A 17,104-nucleotide genomic window follows, 5' to 3' on the forward strand; every position below is an offset into this window, starting at 1 on the left:
ATATATATATATATATATATATATATATATATATCTTGTGTTAATATTTTATATTAACACAGGAATATTTTATATTAAATCATAATGTCGTAAATCAAATTGACCTTCACACCATCAATAAATCAAATAAGTATATATCGCACGTAGCCGCAAGCGTGTCGTGTGCAAAATAACTACATAAAGTAGCCGCAGCGTAAAAAGGGTTGCATTCTTATAGGATTTAAAATTATGTAATTTATTATGAAATACTATATGTCATACTGTAATTAAATTCATAAATTATTTCTTTATAAATTAAGCAATAAAAACAGTCAAAATAATATCAAAATTTATAATAAATACTAAACTTTTTCTCAGATCTCTCATTAGAATAAATATTTATTCATTGTGCTTTTTTATAATTTCTTATCTGCGTGATTTGTCTATAACGAGCAAACTTGTAAAGATACTATAAAAATGCATTTAACAGTCACAAATATTTTCAAATAGTTACATAACGATTATCGATTTGATTCAGTATAAATCGCCTCAGCTTCAGTACATCGTCACGAGTGAAATAATTTTCATGTGTAGAAATGACTTTTTCGTATAGAAGAATAATCTTTGCATGAAAAAGTCTGTCGCATAATAAGATAAAAACAATCGTTTCTCTATCAGGACACGATCATCGATCATTCATCGGCGTTTTTTTAAATTTGAAATTGAATTCGATTTGTCATAAAATTTTGAGCGTCGCAGATGTGCATTGCAGGTTTATACAAACGCGCTTAAACGCACGCGCTTAAATAACGGTTTGTACACATCTGTCCCCCATTCCGGCCGGTACGTAATAGGGGTCGTAAGGACCCCTTCGTGCTCTTACGAGACGCGCAGTTGGACTCATCGTATACGTATGGCATGCATATCCATCGACAATGAAAAGGCACGGCCGGTCGCGGCCGAACAATCTCTGGAAACTGCGTTATGTCCCGATAAAACGAAGAGATTGTTATTACCTCGATGCAAGGAAACGTATCGTTATGCTATTGCTGCGCCCATTAGCGGCTTCGATACTCGCTATTTATCGATAGCCCCGATCTCTGCTAATTAACAGCGGGAATGAGTCGTTTTCCCTTGGCATTTTCCTCAGATTGTTCATCGTTGCTACATGCATGCTACATAATAGAAATATCTAATCGATTTTTCTTTCTCGTCAAATTATACAGGATGTTCAAAAAAGGTAATAATGAACTTTAGGAACATGTCATATATTCATCAAAACCAACCAAAAGGTCTTAATAAATTGTTGTAGAACAGAGTTGCATATTCACTTATTTTTTAAATTTTTACGTATATTTTTTGTAACAAATATCTAGTCGATATAGTCGTAAACATGCAATCGTTTCAGAAGTTAAAGAAAGTTAGATAAAAATTAAAGAAAGAGAAATAATGCAAATATATATCCTTCTCTCTCGCAAGATTTTGACAAAAAGACCTTATGATGTGTGATTCTTATTATATATAAGTAACTTATATGAATTTAAAATTAAATTTGCCTAATAATCTATATTTGTAAAAGTTGTTTAAAGTAATCTCATTTTAAGAAAACTTAGGACATTCTGATGAAAAATAATTTTTTTCAAAATTAACTTTTTTTTAAACTTAAGTTAATTTAATCTTAACTTTTATTAATTCTTTATTCCTTCAACTTTCAACTTAATTTTATTAATTTTATAAGCCATTAACTTTAACTTAATTTAGTTTAAAAAAACATTAACTTACTCAACTCTGTGAATCCATTTATTTCGAAATATATAAACGTGCAATCGCTCGTATACTCGTTCTTCATAGACTTCTAAAGTTGAAAATAATGAATATCGTCGGCATTTGATGTTTATATAAACATATGCATCAGTTGATACATTGGACGAACTGACTTAACTGACACTTTTGGACTGACTGACTTAATTGATGCTCAGAAAATTGAATACTGTTGTCAACAAACAAAAAATAAATCTGCAATAAAATCTTTGAATGTGTTCAATTTTCAATAAAAAAACATGCCGAATAGTGTGTTGAAATAAACGGAGGGCGCATTGAATATCTGTTATAGATTAAATTTACTTTTTACGCTTTACAAACTCGGAAATTAATGATTTTTAAATTTACTGCTTATTAAAACTTTCGATTTGTTTTCACAAGTAATATATATTTCTAAAGTTTGGTATCAATCAAACTTTTTTGAACACTCTTAGAACGTCAAACCAAGTCAAAGATTTTTGAAATAGCGAAAATTCATTTTGACAACATCTCAAAATGACCTGAACTTTCTGACATCTCTTGGATAGAGACGACGATGACTCTCTCAAGATATTTTCATAAACTAATTTCCATTTCTATCAATATATTGAGTTGATTAGAAAATTGAAGAGCCGTTTTTTTTTAACTCAAAATTATACATAGAATATATTTGTTGTTGTTATATATCCAGTAAAATTTTAGCTTCAAAAATTGATTTTTTAAATTATGGTACGATAATTTTTAATGAAGTTACGAGCAATCAAAGTCAAAATGCTCCTTTTATTTAATTCGCGATAACTCAGTAACAAAAAATTTTAGAAATATTTTTTAAAAATGATTTTGTAGAGAAACTTTTTCTTGGAGAAACTTTCACTTGGAAAGCCAAAAATTTTTGCAAATTTTTTTGAGACAAATAGACTCAAAGTTAGAAGAAAATTTTCCATCTTTTTCAGCTCGTAGTTTTCTATTCTAAAAATTATTAAACTCACAAAAAACTCAAAAAACATAATAATCTTTCGAAAGTAGAGATTTCAAGCTTCAAAATCATTTTTTTAAATTTACATTTCGTTTATTCTTGACAAAGATATTGTAAATACAATTTTGTACTAAAAGGAAATGGCAGAAATGAACTTTATAACCCAGTAAATTAATTTGAATCTCGATTTAACTTGCTCTTCATTCTTAGATTTAGAAAAAAATAATAAGTTAGTTTAAAATTAAACTGCATTAATAGAAACGAGTATAAGTTGGACTTGTCGCCAATCATACTTACGACCTTACTCGAATTATCATACGCGTGAATTCATAAAATGTCCACGTCCTTTAAAGTTTAAATTCGGGCACGCAACGCGAAACACGTGTGAGTGACTCAGTCATTCTCACACACACGCATGACGCGTCACCATAAGCATTTTACACGTGCAGATGTTTCGAGCGGGCGCGTGCCTCCGCGCTGTATCGCCTCGATGAATGGTTCCATGGTTCTTTCGAGGGGTAGACCCCCCGTTTGGTCGCGTTCACAGGGGATCGATAATCGTACACCTGGCCCTTAAAAGTACATTGGTGTGATTTCATAGATCAGACATCTTCCAGCTCCAAACGAGCCTGAAAGACAGTTTGAGACATCTCATCCTGCGTTCTCCACGCCAATGGATAGTCTCTCCGAAGAAATGAACTTATCACCTTTCGAAAATAAAAGAAAAGTATCTTGTTATACCTCTTATTGCGTGCAGACTTTACTGATTGCCAAAAGCTATTGTTATAGCTTTTTTGCTTATTTGTGGATGTCAATCGATATCATGAAAAGATTAGGCGCATGAAAACAAATTCTAAATGAGGTTCATCTCATCTTTAGACTTATTTAATATTTAAAAGCATTTTCTATAATATTTCTCATTCGAATTGTTTAAAAATTATACATTTTCCTAAACTTTTCTCATTCATTAAATATTTTTAAATTCTGTTTATAAAATAAAGTGAATGAGCGGTTCATAAGAAATGGTAATCTTAGAATTGTTTTTATTTTATACTATACTATAATTTATTCCTTAATTCCAGCATATAGTTCAATAGTTTAATAAAATCTATTTGAAACGTTCCTATCTCTCATATGCTACATATTTTATTTCTTGTCTTAATAAATTTAATTAGTTTCATTTATTTTAGAGCAAACTGACCTCAACATTCTCTTTCCTTGTTTTTAATCATCGCGTTTCTCATAATGTTTAGTGACACGTATAAACTGGAGTACGGTCACAATAAAAAAGTCTCGTTTTTTTAACGTTGTGAGATGTCCAATAATTTTAAAAATTTGTCTTCGTTGCGGAAATCTGCGATAAGAAAACTGCATTATGAAGATGTACACAGATATGCCATTTACGCAGATCTATCCACTTTGCATATCCGTAACCTGGATCACCTTGTGTCTATCGCAATTAAAGGCCTTCCGGCGTGCGTCAAAGAGAACGCGTCTCGTTATGGTTTGACGGTTACGCACCGACACGCGCTTCGTCCCACGAATGTGTGTGTGTGTGTGTGTATGTGTGTGTGTGTGTGTGTGTGTGTGTGTGTGTGTGTGTGTGTGTGTGTGTGTGTGTGTGTGTGTGTGTGTGTGTGTGTGTGTGTGTGTGTGTGTGTGTGTGTGTAAGAGGGGCATGCACAGGGAGACGGGCACCCCGTGCAAGCTGCCCCCGTGGAAACGACGAAGGCAGAAAGGGAATGAGGAGCCCGCTGCGCTTTCACACGACTTGGCTTTGGGGCGGGGAAAGGGTGGGACGCGAAGAGATCGAGTCGCGCGAACGATGAGGAAGTCGGAAGTCGGCCTCCGAGTCAGTCGATTGTGGGGCATTAGCGCGCTTAGTTCAATCATCGTATCGTATTCGCGCAACCGTGTGCACGTGGGTATGTGTTTATCATTTATCGCGAGAGATCGAGATGATTCAGAACCTGGATCCACAGTGATTAGGAAAGCGATTCTTATTCAGTCGAAGAATTGAATTCCGAACAAAGAGCTTTTTATTGTCTGATAGAACGAATCGGAGAGAAAAAAATTATTATTTCGTATGAAATCTCCAAGTGGTTCGAAGTTTCATTCGAAGAAGAGTTTTACCGAAGAAGAAGAGCATACGTGTCGCGTGCGGGACTTATCATTAAACAGTAGTCTGTGGGGGTTGCGACGGACACCATACGGTGGTTCTCCAAGCAGCCACGCGACCACCGACCGTGGGAGGGTCGTTGCGCTCCGCTGGGTCGTGAAAGCACCCCGTTGGAGTAAAACACAGAGTACCCTGAGCGCATCCTGGCCACTTCGAGGTCCCGCGAACGTTTATCGGACCTTGCTCGTTCACAACTGCTTCTGTGAATAGTAAAAGACCAAGGGTTTGAAATAGTGAAAATAAAAAGTTCTATCTTTGTCTCTTTTTGACTGACTTTTCGGCGAGCATTTTGCAAGCATTAAGTGAAAAAAATTGAAAGAAACATGAGTGAATTCAAGAGATATCAAAGTAAAGTGTTCTGGGACCTAATGGCCTCACACGATCTGGAGGATGATCGTTCTGGAGGAAGAAACGATCCTCCGCATTATTCTTTCAATAAACATGTCCGTGAGAAAGAAGAAGAAGAAGAAGAAGAAGAAGAAGAAGAAGAAGAAAATTCGACCAAGTCAGAAAATGATACAGTCGACGATATGAATATCACCGCGATACATGTCTGTAACGACGAGAACACAAAACAAAACGCGTGTCAGATTTCGTTGATACGTGATGAAAGTATACGTCGTAGGTACGTAGAATAAGCAATTCGTCGCTAAGCGATTGCTGGAGAATAATATAATTCAATATTTCTTTATTTTTTTGAAAATATTTGTTTAAAGCTGCAGTATTTTTTTATTAACTAACATAGTGAAGAAGACACGAATGCGTTTGGATATCAGAACAATGTATTCTACGATCAAATGGCTTCACACAATTTTTATATTTATTTAAAAAAAAATACAAAATCATTTTTAGATATCTTCGATTAGTTTTCAATATCAAGTAAATAATTTAAGATGATTGCTCTTAAAATAATTGCCTTTGCTCTAATAAAGTCATGTTTCAATAATCTACAAGTCTATATTAAAAAAATTCAGAGAGAGATCAATTCAAGTTATGAATTGAAGTTATGCAATAACTTTGAATTCAAGTTATGCAATTATGTTAATGACATTGTGTTAATTAATTTATTAATAATACGTTATATATTTAAAATAATATTTAAACATTTAGAACATCAATGGAGGAAACAAATAAAGGGGAGGAAGAGTGTGAGAGAAGAAACAGATCCTACAGTCCTTTGAGTCAAGATTTCAAGAGCCAGGATTCCGGATTCTCAGATTCCGAGAGATCGGACTGTTCGGAGGCTTATGAGAATGCAACTCCGAGGCGAAAATTGAGGAGAAAACGGATGAGACGTAGGCTCCAGCCAGCTTCTTCATGGCTGGAAGAAGGATCTCCCCCGATACCGACGCACACGTCCACGCCAAAAGATTCCAGGATATTCGCGAGAACTCGGCTAGAAAAATCTAGAAGTTCATTGCGAGAACGAAGGTGAGCAAGTTTTTATCTTTACATTAATAAAGAAAAAAAGTTAAAGACTCATTACTAAAGAAAAAAAGGATAAGAAAAAAGCGAAGCAAATTGCAGACATATCTGTTTTACTTCATTTCAAGCATTGTTTTTTTTTTTTAATTTAGCGCATTGTTGATTCAGAAAATATGATTGGGTCTGATTCAACACGCGCATAGTTCTTTGGAAAGCACTATTGATATACGATATTAATAATTTTCAAGATTGTGTCAATGTGGGCCGGAAGATCGCCCGGGAAATCGTCGCGATAAGATTGGAAAAATATATGAGTCAATCGGTTGAAGGAATGCGACACGTAAGGCAATTTTGTCGCTGTCTCCGGCATACATAATCGAATAATACAAAATAATATAGAATAAGCGTCGAGAACACACGTGGATCGTATCGCACAGCTTATATTGTGTCGTAAGCAATGACGCACGCTCGAGAATCGAGCTCCTTTCTTCGGGTGTTATAATACAGCGAGAGATGCGCCGGCCTCGAGTGAATGATTATCAGTCCTCAGCCCGTGAAGGTGCCTCGGCTTATCGCCGAGTCATTGTATGCGTATCACGCCCTCGTATGCACAGCTAACCGACTTATTACAGCACGTAATGAGGTCTCATCTCAACAATGACTACAATGACTCGAAGGGATTCGAATCGGTTAAATGAAATATGTGCGCAATTACGCATCTCGCGGTTGGACAGAGCGGTCATTAGATTGCGCATTATTTTCCGCTGATTAAAAAGCACTGATAATTGTATTACTATGCTGTAAAACGCGATCATATAAATCGTACCGGAAACACCTATCATTGCACATATAAACTTGCATCTTGAGTAACGCGATATTATAACAAAACGAAATAATAGGAAAAGGAAAGTCCATTCTTTTGTATCCTAGTCTATCTGTGTATTCTGAGTTTTTCCTTTCTTTTGTTCCTCTTTAAAACGAATTCTATTTATAGTTTTATATGCTACATTTTTTCATGAATTACCTATAGATGGTTCAAAACATATCCCTGGCCTATTTTCACTATTACAAATTAAATTTAATCTTACAGTTCAATTTACTTTTTATTTTTTCTTATTCTTAAAACTAGAAAAAAATAAAAAGTAAGTTAAACTGAGAGATCAAATTTAATCTATATTGATAGAAATATGGATATTTATTTCTTGTATTCTATTGGGTGTTAAATTCGTCATGAGATCAGGATGCCAATCATGCTGGATTCCCTTGTACGGTTATTCTTTTCTGTTCGTCACCGTGTACATTCGTACGTGAGTCAATGCGACGTGTCGCACGAGGAGAATACGTAAATGAATAAGCGCGAGGCTATGGCTGTCGGCTAGCCTGAGGTTTGAGTCAACTGTTTAGGCCGTGCTTTCGGTACGCGACAGCGAATCTACAAGGAATTTCAGCTCTAACGTGCACCGGCGCGCAGGTGGACGCATTACAATACAACGCAACATATCGAAGGAACGAGAGATTAGTCATCACGTACGCGGGGAAAAAAAGTATATTCTCCGCAGCGGTTCGATTAGTCAGCTTTTAAGTTGCCACTAATTGCCCTCGGCGCTTCCGTCTGTCCGGAAAAAAGCGGTCGGCGACGATTACGAATACATTGCATTGCAATGCGTCTCACAGTAATAGAATGACAATAATCGTGCCGAGATCTGCGTCGACTCGCTATGACTCGTTTAAGGTGGTGTAATTTAAGGGTAACGATAAGTCAAATAAACTGAAATCCCAAAGATATTTGAAAGATATTTGAAGGATATCTGGAAAAGTAGGATGTTTTTTTATTGTCTGAGTGATATTTAAAGTTAATTATTTTTTTATATCCATAATTTCTTATAATTTATTATTCTTACCAAACTTTCTTTTCCAGGGTTGACGAGGATCAGGATAACGCATCGAAAGTACCTTCCTCCGTATCATTGGAAGAAAATCTATGTGATTTTCTGTACGCATCTGAACCGCCGGAAGATAGCATTCAGCCGTCAATAACGAAATCGTGGGCTTCCACTAACGCCGCGGAAGCAATCGCTGCCGGCAGGGACGTATTGAAGTCTAGAAATTATCGTCAATCATCATCCATGAGAGCATGGCTCACAGATCTCACTACGATGACCGAGAACGAGTGCGGCAATACGCTGCAAAGCAAGAATTTACCGCGCAGAGAAGTCCGGATGATGTCCGACGAGGTTCACGCGCGGGATTTGAAGATGTTGTCTTCTGCAGCCACCGCGGCCGCAAGCAAACTTCTAGTCAACGCAGAACAATTCGAGCAACATTATCAGAGTATTGTAGAGTAAGTCGATTTTCTTTAATCCTCCTATATAATGATATCGGGACGAGCAGACATCTTTATTATCCCGAATTTATTGCATTCGATCACAATTAGAGATAATTATCTTTAATTAGTATTATGTACGGAATCCATGATTAACTGTAAAGCAAGAAAGCTACACATGAAATTATTGATATTTAAAAGTGATGATTAATAATTATAATTTAATAATTATTGTATATTAATTATTGTTGCGCAGGAAAATAACTCGGCTGGAAGGTGGCAGATTCGAAATGGAGCTTCTTCGCAATATAGAAGAAGCCGCATTTTCGATCCTTTCTCAATTAGGTGCACCCCCTCCCCGCAGGGTACAGCAGGGTAGTTTGAGAAGCATCCTCGCGCAATTGCAAAATATGAAAATATACGTCGACAGCACAGTCGACACGCGCTTAGATTTTTACATCGAGGTTAGTTATATCATCTCTATATTTATTGTAGTATCATCTTTATATTTATTGAAAGTAGTCATAAAAAAATAATGATACAAAAATCTCTTCAGAAAATAGTCCGAGGTCTCGAGGAAGCTCCACGGGAGGATAGTACCGTGGCTAGAGGCGCTCTGGCAGCCCTGACAGCTTTAGGATTATCAGATCCTCGTGCGGGAAGCAGCATAGCTCGATGTTCCGGCATAAAGGCTCTCTTAACGTGTCTCGTCACCGCTAGTCGACTGTCAAATGATCTCGTTGCGATTACGTTACGTGCTTTGGCCAGCGTGTGTAGTTCCGCGACAGCGATTGAATATTTCGCCCGAGAAGGTGGTCCTGAGTTATTGACTGATTTCCTGGGTGCGGAATCCTCTTCCGAAAAGGAAAAAACCGAAGCCACCGCCTTGGTAGTACAAATCACGGCATCGTGGACCAATGCACGAGGTCTGCCGTATCTTGAACCCTTTGCAGACTCGCTGATTCCGGCATTGAATCAACTGGTAGAGAATACAAATTGCGCACAAACCTTGTTGTTGGCCGCCGCGGCGCTCAATCAATTGTCCAAGTCGAGAATATGCGTTACGATTATATTGGAGGAAGACAGCGTGAAGAAGCTCCTAAGAAGCGTGAAGAAATCCGCCGGCGGTAATGTATGGCTAATGGAACAAGTTGCCGCATTAATCGGTGAACTGGCGCGAGTTCCCGAAGGCCGATCACATTTAGCGAAGGCACGAGCCTCTGTAGCATTAGTTTCTTTTCTCCGAATGAGACCACCGGGTTTGGAGGACGCATATCAACGGCTGGAGATTACCGCAGCAGCTGCGTTGACCCGACTCTGCGTAGAGCCAGAGATCGCGAGACAAGTGGTCGCTGTCGGCGGCGGGGATTGTTTGCCTAGATCATGCAGAGTAAATGAAGTTCAAATGGATCAAAAGGACGAGGAGACGCAGGCGGAAACGGGCTTGTTTAGATATACTAGATCATTGAGACGAGCGTGCAAAAAAGCTGCGAAACAAATCGGGATCGCAAAGGCAAAGGATCACAGTCCACTAGACTGAGGGAGTTCTGGAAAGGAAGAATTTGTTGTAACAATTCATATAATGTTGAATAAGTGAGAGATTACGCACAATGAAAAAAATTGTAAATACATTTTATAATCGCAAATTATAATTACAATAATTATATTGTAAAAAAGTAATGTGAAGAAAACAAGTATCTTTGTTAAATATATATGTAACTCTCGATGCGTATCGTATTACAAGAGGTGCGTACTGTAAAAATGTAAATGTTTTCTTTTGTCACGTATTAAAGAAATGTGCCATAATATACATTTATAAAGAAAATGTAAATCAATAATTAATCATTATTTTATTAATTAAATATGTCCTATTTTGATGGTCCTCCGTCCACAAGATTGTTTTGATGAAGAATGTGTACAGTAGTCTCCTGGCAAGGTCTTAACTCTAGATCGCACGAGCCAAGAACGAATTTACCTTCCGGCGTTTTAAAATAGTCCAATCCACGCCCGATTTTTATCACCCATCCGTTGCTCAGTCTGAAATAAAAAGAAAGATAATTGATAAATTCAGAATAAAAGAATTTTCAGAATGTAATAATTGTATTGTATGTGGCCTTACGTGATTTGTCTGTCGTGTAACGTCTCGGAGAAAGAAAAGTCAAAAGAAATATTACGAGACGCCAAACTTTCTTTCAGCTCGGCCAATCTGGAGATTTGGCCAGCTTCTTTCGTATTATAAGTCGTAAGCAGGGATATCTTGGACAGTGCACAGCACTTTTGAACTGCCAGCTCACATAATCTGACCAGATTCTGACACTATGAAAGAAGATAGAATATAGGAATCAGCACAATATCAAATTACGTATTTTTATATATTTACGTATTAGTTTCGGAACACAATAGCTAGTAGTAAGCCTTAAGTCTATTCTACAATGTGCTTTTTGTTTTCTGTTTTTTGCTTTTTGCTTTTTTACGTCTTGTTTTTTGCTTCTTTTATCTGATTTTTTATTTTATATTGCCTCAGATAGAAAATAACAAAAAAAAGAAATACATAGCAAGAAATACAATCGATAAAACAGTTGCAAAGAAGAAAAAAGCAAAAGAAACAGGAAAGAGCACATTATAGAATAGACTTTAAGCCGTAAGAAATCAATCAATCATAGTCGATTATACTCCTTATATTCGATGTTTTAGATAATATTTTATCTGGGGACTCTACAATTAGGTGTTAAATTACAGTTAAGTAATTCAATTTGACAATTACTTATGGTAAAATTACGATAAAATGATAATTTATTGGTAATTTTGACAAAATTTGTTGTTTTATACACAAATAGATTTTATTTATATTTTTCACATTAATGCATAATATAAAACAATATTTTTCTCAACGAAAATATAATAATTATGTGCTATAAATCATGCTTGATCAATAAGAAGTCAATAGCCAAAATTTGAATGAATAAGAATATATAATACATTATAGTTATAGATATTATCAGCACCGATCTGCTTCAGTGAAATACTCTCTCTGTTTTCGCCAACCTTCGATTGGCAGCAGTCGGAAGTAAAAATCGCTGATAGAATAATAATAGGGGACAATTCACTAAATCTAAACGTATAATCTAATCAATGCCGTTTTCAATATATGATTCCCTAGAGATTTGATACAGTGACCAAAAAATAAAAAACAATGCAGATTAAAAATTCTAGTATTTTTTTACATAATTCCTTGTATTATATTTTAAAATCTAGCTTCTTACCAAATTATTTAAAATTATTCTATATTTAGATATTCCAATAATGCAATTACGAAAAGATTATATTTTATTTTTGATGTATAATTGTGTCTTTGTTTTTACTCTAATAAAAATTGTCGCTAACAATTTAGTCACTAAAATAGCAAGCAAATAAATGAAAGTTTTATAAGTTTAATTATAAAGTAAAAATATAAAAATACAAATTTAAAAACTCAAAATATGTACAAAATAGTTTAAGATTATTGTACTTGTTACGTTTTTTCAGATTCCTAATAAAACAAACTTATTTGAATTGAATTCCTTTAGTTTAGATACCATATACCTAATCTTTTATCATATATTCAATACATAATTAAAAGAATAATATTATATAATATTACATATATAATTGTATGTACCAATATGTAATATCATAATGAAAATATGAATTAAATAAAATTTTGATGAATGTAATAATCAAAGGCTAAATGCTTTTACATCAAATTATTTTTTATAATTTTTATATTTTTTATAATTTTTTTAAATTACTATTTCGCCAGTCTCCAAAAATTACTGACTAATTTACTATAATTTATCAAGTAAATTACTAGTTATTTTCATCTCTATCTACAATAGAAATCATAACGGTCATAGGGTTAAGTTCTTAAATAGATCTTTAGAAAATTAACCAATCATAGGCGCTTATTCTTTTCATGTTGAACTGTGATTGGCTAATTTTCTATGACTTAAGACTACCCTATGACCGCTACGACTTCCATTGTAGAACCTCCCGTTATAATTTAAAGCTTACTACCTATTGTATTTCGGGACTTATGCAAATAGCACACCTGATGGAAGGCTCGTATATATGGATCTTCGATGTCAATTGAAGTGACGGTACCATCCAAGAATCTGCCGAAGACACTTGCGTAGCCATACCCAATCGATCCATCCTCGATTTTAATTAGTTCTGTGTATATACCAGCTAATTTCCTCGTACTGATCAACTTCTTCACCTTCTCGGCTCTGTCAAGATACTCTCTCGCTTTGGTCGTAAGGTATTCCACCTTGAATGCTTCCTTCGTTTCTGCATCGTTTTATTATCTTGAACTTCTTGATAAAAGCAGTAATAATAAAGCTGATATAACATTTTTTTTTTCTCTTAAAATGAAACTAGAAGCAAAAGGTATCTATATTGATCTATATAGTATACCTTTTACCGCATCAAGGAGTATCTGCACGCCTTCCTGGTATAACACCAATGCCATCGTATATTGCTCTTTCTTGTCCATTTCCACTGCTCGCTTCAAGATCGAAACCGCCGCGGATTCCATCGTACCTCGTGTTTCAGAGCGCGACGATGTACAACACTGAGCCGTGTATTCTAGAAGGATACTAACGATAAGTCACGATCGTACATGAATCGTTAGCTTTGTCTCTTCTAATCTGGCTTTATCTGAGCGCACGTGATAACTGAATAAACATAAGGTCTGTTCTTTTCAGTTAAAGTTCTTGCACGGTTCATCTTTCTTCTTTTTTTTCTATCTTAGAGAGAAAAAGAGAAAGCTAAACTATGCAAGTTCAACTAAAAAGAACTGGCCTATAGTCTGTGATTCGATTTACTGTAACAACGCTTAAGAATTCATTTCATCCTTTTTGTTTATCAAATATTAAATAAGGATATATAATACTTACGAATGTGTGAGGATGAATTAGATCGCGACGATAATATTCACGTAAGTATATTCTCGTATGTGCGAAGTCTGGAGGATTCGTATTACTCGTAAAAGTGGCAATTGCAACGGCAGGAGAATATCTTGTTATCTCAACGTAATTTGAGTGTGCGAAACGTTTCCCCGTCACGCAGCCTGCATTCGAATTTCAAATATCGATTATCGAGAGATCGCTCGCACTCATATGTTGCCCCTCCATCTTGAAACTCTTGTTCCTCGCAACTACAAAGTCTATTTTACAATGCGCTCTTTGTTTCTTGTTTCTTGCTTTTCTCCTCTTGCTTTTTCCTCCTTTGCAACCATTTTATCGACAATTGTATTTTCTTGCTACGTATTTTCTATTTTTTCCGAAATTCGTTAACTTTTATCTTCAATCATAAAGCTCATTCCCATAACCATAAAGCCTATTCTACAATGTGCTTTTTTTCTATTTTCTGCTTTTTGTTATTTTTCGTGTCTTTTCATCCGGTTTTTTGTTTTTATCCGAGATAAAAATTAACGAAGAAGCAGGAAACATATAGCAAGAAACACAATAATCAATAAAACGGTTGCAAAGGAGGAAAAAAGCAAGAAATAGGAAAAAAATACATTGTAGAACAGGTTTAAAACCCCGGACACAATGAAAAGAAATAGCGATAGAAATAATACAATCTATCAAAAACTGTATATTCCAGTGTATCTAATTTCTGATAGGTTAAAAACGTGTTATTTCTATCGCTATCGCTTCCTTTGCATTCTGGAGCTTAAGGGTGCATCACAATAGAACGGATAAAGAATTAGGAATAAGGAATAAAGATTTCAACTTATCAGATATCGGATACACTGGAATACATGGTTTCTGATAGATTATTGGGAATCGTTATTTTTGTTATTCCTAATTCCTTATTCCTTCTATTGTGGCTGCATCTTAATTAGCCGCGGCAGACTCAGGCTATGACCCACTTGATGTTACGAATGTTTTGAAGCATTTTTTTGATTGGTCAGTTAATAAAATTCTTTCTTCCGAATTGGTCAATCAAAAGTTTCAAAACATTTGTAACGTCAAGTAGCACTCTCAACTGTTGCAGAGCGCTGCTATTGGTGTATTTTTTTAAATCATCCAAATAGCGTGCATTGAGTCTACTGAATGCGACCATTCTATGTCTGATTATACATCTATTTTAATTCAAGAAATTATAATATAAATAATATAGTTACACCAGAGTTCTATATAATATACTGACATGCCTTCCCTGTACTAAATTAGAAAACTACGAATCTGAAGGAGAAAAAGAAGGCAAATGCACGAATGCTTGCTGTTCTCTTTCCTGCTTATGATAGAAAATCAACATTAGCTAATCAGCGAATCTCTGACAAAGAAAACCATATCTTTACAATTTTTGCAATGGAATATTATTGCCTCTCTAAATTCTTTGAAGTGGAATCTCATTTAAGTAGGTCTATTTTCTAAACTAATATATATATAAATTTTATACTTTTGGAACTTAAAATGAAATAGATTTATGTCTGATATTTAGTTGAAGTGAGAAAGAAGTTGTAGATACAGTCTAGGAATAAAAAAATAGACCAACTAAAAGAGAAAATTGAACCAATCTTAAAAAAGAGTGAAATTTCAAAAATATTCTTTAAAATGAGATTCATTTTAAAAGTTTAGAAAATAAGAAAATCGGAACGCTTCCATTTCTCAATGGTTCGATTCAATTATATTATATAGAGCTGAGGTTTATTGTTTACTCGAACTGATTTTCGTCTCTATTTATTGTGACTTGAAATTACAGAAAAAGATAGATGAATTCTTAATCAGGGTTGGGAATGTATCATATCCTGTGTATCATACATAGATATTCTATGTATGATACTGAAGTATAATATCACTTCACTTTCATACATTTATGTATGAATAAATTTATGTATGATTTCATACATTTACATTACATAATCTTATTTAGATGTTTTGGACTGGCAAAACAAATTTACATTTTATACAATATCAACAATTTGAAATATGACAATATAATTGTATTGAAAATTAATTAGAAAATTATGTAATATCATAATTAGATTCTAGATACTAGATGTATCTTCAAATTAAAAAAATTAAATTCACACGCGATAAGAACAAAAATTACAACGAATTATTAATATTATTGTATACCAAATTCATGTATATATCCAGTGAGAAATGACAATGAAATTTATATTGAATCAACGTCGATTCAACATCGATTTTATAATTTCAATGGCGACATCAATTTAATGTCGATTCCATTATTATTTTTCATTGGATACTGCACTTATATTTTCAGTATTATTTCCTTTCCGTTTTTTATTTGCAAACTACATTTTTAATAAAACTGGAAAGTTTTTTGGAGTTATTCCCAATCAGCAATATACAAAACTTTAAATAACCTAAAAACATTGTTTTTTAGTCAATAAGATTAATAAATTAGAGGTTAGGGTCATGTTAAAAGTATTATACAAGTTTGATACGTATCAAACTCCAGAATATGTATCAAACCAATCCTGTTAATGTTTTCTGTCTCTTTCTAAAGTGAGATGCAATGAGAACGCGCAGTTTATATTCTCGCGTCTATGGTTGCTATGATACAAGATTTACCCTGTGACGCGAATCTTTTCAATATGAAACGCAACTGGCGACGCACCGTGACGTTAACTTCTATCTAATTGCAGCAAGCCATTGTTGTGTGACGCTGGCACATCCTTGACAAAGAGAAATGTGAAGTTGTACAATCACTTGTGCGCGAGAAATTCTACTTCTTTGTTATAATTCTTCGTTATAATTCTTCGTTAGGAACAATTAGGTGAGATAATTTTTTGGCTTGATTCTTTGAAAGGTTCCTACAACACTCAACTTGACAGGACTCGCGTACGACACTTTCGAGTTTCGAGATTACTTCAAGTACGTCGAACGTCATCGCTGATGTGACGGCACGTGACGTGATCGTAGTGTTATTATTGGGCGGGAATTTTTAATTGGTATTCTCCTAACACATGATTTTATATATAGGGTAAAATCAAAATGTTTTATATATATAATTATACATATAAAACATGTGTGCAATCGTTATAAATTATATTTAAATTGTTATTTGATACTTTTGTAATTTGCGATCTTTTTTATTTATATATTCTTATGTTACTGAGGATGACATAATGAGGGTCGAAACATTTAGCATTGTATTGAAATTATTGTAATATTAAAATTCATTTATTAGTACTTTACATCCTGCATTAACTCGTAGCCTTTATCATTTAATTTGTTTTAAAATATATATGATGCATGTACATAATATACATTATGTATGTTATGTATATAAACTATATCATAGTATAATACAATATAACATTGTAAGTATTGCTATGTGTGTATGTGTGTATATATATATATATATATATATATATATATATATATCTCTATTACTATATATA

At 34.3% G+C, this 17,104-nt stretch overlaps 2 protein-coding genes across 2 annotated transcripts; one reads left to right on the forward strand and one right to left on the reverse strand.

Moving 5' to 3' along the window:
• The first annotated feature begins 5,257 nt into the window (after window positions 1-5,257).
• LOC105617222 (protein inscuteable homolog) lies at window positions 5,258-10,222 on the forward strand. Its single transcript, XM_012198788.1, has 5 exons — window positions 5,258-5,559; window positions 6,045-6,365; window positions 8,278-8,700; window positions 8,939-9,146; window positions 9,239-10,222. Exons 1-5 carry the CDS (start codon window positions 5,258-5,260, stop codon window positions 10,220-10,222), a joined length of 2,238 nt encoding a protein of 745 aa, XP_012054178.1.
• A 328-nt stretch (window positions 10,223-10,550) lies between these two features.
• LOC105617223 (MIT domain-containing protein 1-like) lies at window positions 10,551-13,255 on the reverse strand. Its single transcript, XM_012198789.1, has 4 exons — window positions 13,135-13,255; window positions 12,770-13,008; window positions 10,802-10,998; window positions 10,551-10,719 (listed from the first exon to the last, which is right to left on the reverse strand). Exons 1-4 carry the CDS (start codon window positions 13,253-13,255, stop codon window positions 10,551-10,553), a joined length of 726 nt encoding a protein of 241 aa, XP_012054179.1.
• Between the last annotated feature and the right edge of the window lie 3,849 nt (window positions 13,256-17,104).

Source organism: Atta cephalotes (assembly GCF_000143395.1).
Source record: "Atta cephalotes unplaced genomic scaffold scaffold00012, whole genome shotgun sequence".
NCBI lineage: Eukaryota > Metazoa > Arthropoda > Insecta > Hymenoptera > Formicidae > Atta > Atta cephalotes.